This window comes from Parasteatoda tepidariorum, chromosome 9, assembly GCF_043381705.1.
Source record: "Parasteatoda tepidariorum isolate YZ-2023 chromosome 9, CAS_Ptep_4.0, whole genome shotgun sequence".
Classification (NCBI taxonomy): domain Eukaryota; kingdom Metazoa; phylum Arthropoda; class Arachnida; order Araneae; family Theridiidae; genus Parasteatoda; species Parasteatoda tepidariorum.
This window is the reverse complement of record NC_092212.1, coordinates 74,159,867-74,165,866: the sequence shown is the minus strand read 5'-3', so window position 1 is coordinate 74,165,866 and position 6,000 is coordinate 74,159,867. Positions and strand designations below refer to the sequence as shown.

The following is a 6,000-nucleotide window of genomic DNA, read 5'->3' as shown; positions in this document are numbered from 1 at the left end:
TTTTTTTTTTTTTTTTTTTAACTTTTGAAATCTCACTTAATTTTCTGAAATCTCACCCTGTTTTTGAGAAAGGGTGAGAAATTCTCACCCATTTTTTTTTCTGAGATGAAAACACTGGTTGAGGAAACAGAAAGTGATTGTTATACAGACTATTTTGAAAAATGATGAGAGTGGAAATACTAATTTAAATAAAACTGAATATTCTGTGTGTTTTTCTCGAAATTCATAATCAGGACTAATATCTGAGAAACAGAAGGAAATTTTGAAACTGTTTTTCTACCTCGCAAACAAAATATAAAAAAGCTTAAATTTGCATTAATAAGCTATTAAACATATTTTTATGTAAATAATTGTGTAGGTAAAATGTATTCTGAGCTGATACTTTTTTTTAATTATTTTCTCCTGATATCCTTTTATTATGAGAAAAGCTGATGAAGAGATGATAATTTGAAGCTGTTAGATAATATTCAAAATCAAATTTTTGACAAAGTTCAATTCTTACTGCAAATTGCCCTGCATATGGAAAATAACAATAGCACAATCAGAAACATTTTTTTTTATCTAATTGAATAGTGTAAAATGTTTCAGAAAAGTATTTTGCCAACATTTCATTCCATAAAACATAAGTTGGGACCTTGTAAACACACTGTATTAGAGTTAGTTTCATATTGATTGAATGTCCCAAGATCAGTGATCGTAGCAATAAACATTAGTCTCTAAACAGGATAACAACTAAAAAAAAGAAGAAGAAAGAACTTGTATATGAACTACCTAACACTTATTGGCTGTGAGAATTTATGTAACTAAATCTAAAATTTTTGAACATAAAGTAAAATGGAAACAATCAGTTCAAAGCTTTCTTTCAATGAAATGATTATAAATTACAGCTATGTTAGTCTTATACCTATTTATCTTAAAATATTCTCTTAATTTTTTTTCACGGCAAATTTTTACATTTTAGTTACGTTAACATTTCTTTAGTTAGTTTATTAGCTAAGCAGTATGAAAGATTTGTTTATATAAGCTAAGAAAGATGCAAATTTATGTAAGTTAAGTTACAAAGTTTTATATAAGTTAAGAAGATTTATTTTAATTTTATTCTAGGATGCTCCTGATTTAAGTGATCTTGTGTTGTGGGCAAATATCTATCCTTTGTACAAAGCATCTCTGTTACCTGATGGTATAGACTTCTTTATATATAGACTTAAATAATTCCTTTTCAGTTTTTACATTGAAATATTAGCATTGTTTTTATTCCTTCCTTCCTCAATGGCACGACAGCCCCGGGTGGGCCCTGGCCTTCTCAATCAACTTCCTCCAGGCCTGCCTCCGCCTGGCAGTTGTCTTCCATTTTGAGACTTGCATGTTTTTATTAGCATGTAGGAATACAGGAAAGTTTTTAATTTATTACAAATACTTAAAAGACAGACAGTAACACTGTTAGTTTCCCTCTCTAATATCTCTAAATCAGGGTTGGGGTTTTGGACGTCCTAAACTAGTTTTGGACAGGAAAATTGGGTTTTACTGTCCTAAACTGACTAAAACTGTCCTAAACTGTCTTAAAGTGTCCAAAACCTTGAATATTGGTAAAAGGTAAAAATTTTATATGTGTAACCATTGCACACATAATAATTATATTAATAAATATTTGATACTTTTTATACAATTTGCTTAAACTTATTAAAGGAAAATAATATAATAGGAAAAGATTTATAGCTTTTGAAGCTTCACAATTCATTGAACAGCAAAAGTGAATTTTTTATCCTTTAAATATGAATAAATATGCTCTTAATACTGATAAATTATGTTTTTGCATAAGGATAAATGATGCAATATTAAAAAATATTAATAAACTCTTCTAATAAACCAAAATTTATTTTCATTTTGTTTCAAAATTAACAATAACATTCAGAAATCTGTCCTAAACCTCGCCAACTATGCTCTAAATGTTACAGGTTGAAAAAGTAAAGTGCAAACTGAGAGGTGGGGTGTATAACATAAGGAAATAAATATACACTTCTCCCACGGGTCAGGGAGAACAGGAAAAAACTTAGAATTGTCAGGAAATTTTATTTTACTCTGAAAAGCAGGGAAAGTTGCATTTTTTAAAAAAAAGAAAAAAAAAAGACTTAAAAAACTCCTAAACTTCAGTATTCCAACTAAGAGTTCAATAAGTACTGACAGAAGAGAGAAATAACTAGAAATAAAATTACTGAATTATGTTAGTATCAAAATATTTAATTTAAATTATATCTTTTAATATAATGATTAATTTAATAAATTTTATTATAGTAGTATTTTATAAATAATGTATTTTATTGATACATATAATTTTAATGTAAAGTGTTTTACATCTACATGCGTCTTAACATTTTACATACATCTTAATACATATACATTTTTACATATTTATGCTCATCTTTTACTGAATGTTTTAATCTATATAATGAAAATTAATCCCTATTTGTTATATGCATAAATGTATTGTATGAATGTATTAAATTTTTGAAAAGAAGTTTTGATGTACGAACAATTATTTGGAAACATAAGACTAATTATTTTTTTTAAAAATTTATTTCAGTTTCAAATCTTGCAAATTTGCAAAAATGGCTAAATACTTTGAAGGATTTAGGATCACTAAATACAGCATTTACTCATATTGGTGGAAAAGAGAAATCTGATTTAAAGGTGAGTTTTATTTTTTAAACTTTTTAAGATTTTAAATTTCTCTTACTTAGTTTTTCCTTTTTATTAATTGATGCATGTATAATATATACAGGGGCTACAAATCTTGATCATTGTGGTGCTAAAGTATCATTGCTAGCACCAAATATTGCTGTAAAATTTAATGTTTAGAGAAAGGGCAGTTGCACTGTTTTCTATTCTGTAATATGCTGGCTTTTAAAAATTGGGCGTGGCTGCTGGAAATTTTAGCTTTTGCAGACCTCTGTATATATATACAGTAAAACCTCGCTACAACAGTATTTTGGGGACCTCATAAATGTATTGTTGTAGAGGGATATATTGTTATATCGAGGGCCTGCATACTTTAGGGACACAATAAGATTTTTTTTTCTTAACTTTAATGTTATATATGAGTTAAGTATAAATGTATTTATATATTATATAAAAAATTATTCGCAGAATGTTAATTATGGTTAAATATTAAAAACAATTTAAATTCAGAAAATAAAATCGTACGCATACCTGAAAACCATTTTTATTGAAAATAATCCAATATTATTTTTTGTTTATTCTTTTTTTGATCGTTAAGTCAACCCACAAAGTATGCATTGAGTTCAAAGCATGAGAATGATTTTCATTTGTGAATGGTGTCCCACCCTCTAGGGAAAAAATTCTCTTTCAAGTATTAATGTGATGTGTGTGGTCATTTGTGACTCATGATCAGCTTTTAACATGAAGGAAATGAAATCAGATAGGAATGTCACATCTGTGACTTCTTAAGGGATAAGGGAGGCAATTCTAAGAAAGGAAGTTCTTGTGGTGGTCAGCAGGGAGTCTTCTCTTGTCAGTAAAGATGGGAAAAAATGGCAAAAGATGATAAAATAACTTGGAAACCAATAATAAATGGAGAAAATAAGATTGAAAGTTGGAGAAAAAAATTGTTTTACAAGGGTTTATTGCTTAAGAGAATATCGTAATATTGAGAGAAGGATAGCATTAATTCATATGCAAGTTTGTAGGGACCACAAAACACTATCATAATAAAGGGGGTTATTGTTGTATCAGATGCTAGAGTTCACTGTATATGACTACATATACAAACTTAAACTTTGTATATACTATTAGTTGATGATAAATTGCTTATTTTCAAATTTACTTTCTTTATTTGTCTGTTACTTATGTTAACTCATTCAAAACATTTTTTGAAATACTAATGCTGATATTATTTTTACAGGAAATTTTTTGTTTTTGGTAATTTATTTTATTACTTTTTTATTCAATGAAACATTTTTGTTTATTTTGAACAAAATGTAAGTTTTGATATAAACTTAGTTTAATTAATCATTTTGCAAAAACATCTAGTTTTTTTATATATCTTTATTTAATGATTTATTTCGTTTTACACTTTTAATATTAATTTGTTTGACTGTCGATAAAATTTCTGTATTAAGTTACTGAAATTTGTGTGTTGTTATATTTTAGAAAAATCTGCTGTGCGAAGTTTCGTTTACTGGTGATTACTTTTTTATGCCAATCCATGTTGCAGACTTTGTTCCTTCAGTTGAAACTGATGATAGCAATGCAGAAGTGAGCATATATTAATTTTGACCAAATTATTAAAAGCGATAAATGAATTAATTTCCTTTATGTTTACAATAGTAGCATTTTTATGTTTGTTATCGAAGAAAATAGTATTGTATTCAATGTATAGAAGTGTTTTTATTTAGTTTATTTGTCTATCTGCAGAAACAGCTAACTGCAGTTGCAGTTTTCTCAGTTGCAATGTGAACATATTCTACTTTCAATGTGCACAAATTTAAGAGACATCTTTCCTCGTCATCTTGGATTTTAAATTAAATTTTGTTCCTTTTTTGTTGTCTTTTTTTGGTTCTTTACAAATTTTAATGATACATTATTAATGTATATTTTTTAATTCGTCTTGTTAGATTTGGATGTATAATGCTAGATAACTTTTAGACTTTCTATGTTTTTTTCTCAAATGTGTAAAGCATTAATATCATGCTCCTACTAATTTTTGATTGATAATTTAATACTGTACATTTTTTCCTATTTTTCCATTTTTTTAAAAATTTACTTTTAATACTGTTCAAACTGATTTGCCTAAACAAAACTTTTTATCAAATATCTGAAAGCTGACAAATTTATATCTTTCCAAAAGTGCTCAGTGTAGAATAAGTTTCTAGAAAAAAAATTAATCGAAAATCAAAGTTACTACATTATATACCTCCCTTTATGGTATCTTGTCTTTTTAATGTTTCAAAATGTACAACACAGTAAAGTTACTGTCCGACAAAAATTGTTTATGAAAATTAAATAACGATGATCAAAAGTATTTTTAAAATCTATTCTATGTTTCCATTCTTTTGATAGTTGAGTTCAGTCAGGAGGGAAGGCCTTTAAATATTTCAAGTGTTTATGGGAAAATTCTAGATGAACTATTTTGTTGCACCATTTTTTTTTTAATCTAATTTTTACCCATGTCTTCTCAAACATAAGCAGGTTTTGTCTGTGTTAACTAAATTCAACTCTGAGAAAATTGTAATAGAGATGAGAAAAGTTAATTTCGCAATTTACAAGTAACAAAATTTAACTATAGATTTTTCAATAGTGTTAAATTTTTTTTCCATGTTTAATTTCTAATCTTTTTTTTTTAAATTAATGTGTTTTTAAATTGAATATTATTTATTTATTTTTTTGCAATTTTCTTATGTTGTATTTATAATTTTTAATTCTTTTATTGCATACTCTTGGCCTTCTCCGTCCGATTCAGTTTGATCTTTAATTACATTCTCTCTACCTTGAAGAATTTCAATTTCTTAATCTCAAACAATAGGTTAAAAATACTAATAAAGGCCACACAAAACTATTAATAACTCCAACTTTCATAACTCTAAAGCATTCCTATTAACTGCTTCTCTTACCATTTATTTTTAAAAAATGCAAAAAATCAACATATTTTTTTTAATTTCATTAATAAATACAGGGAACTAAAACAAAACATAATACATAAGTTCTAAGTTGAAATTTTAATTTTTTCATGTGTTAAAAACATTTAATTTATCATCAGTTTACTGTCGCGAGTTATTTTGGACAAATGAAAAAAGTTAAATGTTAGTCTTTGTATGATAGTTTTTGAAACAATGGACAACACAAAGTGATACATCAGTGAACCAAACATCAGTGAAGTGATACATAATTTTTCGTTACTTATTTTTTTCTTTCTATGTAAATTCAGTAACCATCGTATATACAATGATCGTATATTGTGTGTGCAATCTCCTAATCCAACAGTAA

General features: G+C 26.7%; 1 protein-coding gene across 1 annotated transcript in view; it reads left to right on the top strand.

The window, feature by feature from the left end:
* Window positions 1–6,000, top strand: part of LOC107439894 (methionyl-tRNA synthetase 1) — a 42,991-nt gene that overhangs the window by 6,349 nt on the left and 30,642 nt on the right. The window contains 3 exon segments of the mRNA XM_071185855.1: window positions 1,105–1,180; window positions 2,582–2,688; window positions 4,168–4,272. Of these exon segments, the coding sequence (XP_071041956.1) occupies window positions 1,105–1,180; window positions 2,582–2,688; window positions 4,168–4,272 (288 nt within the window).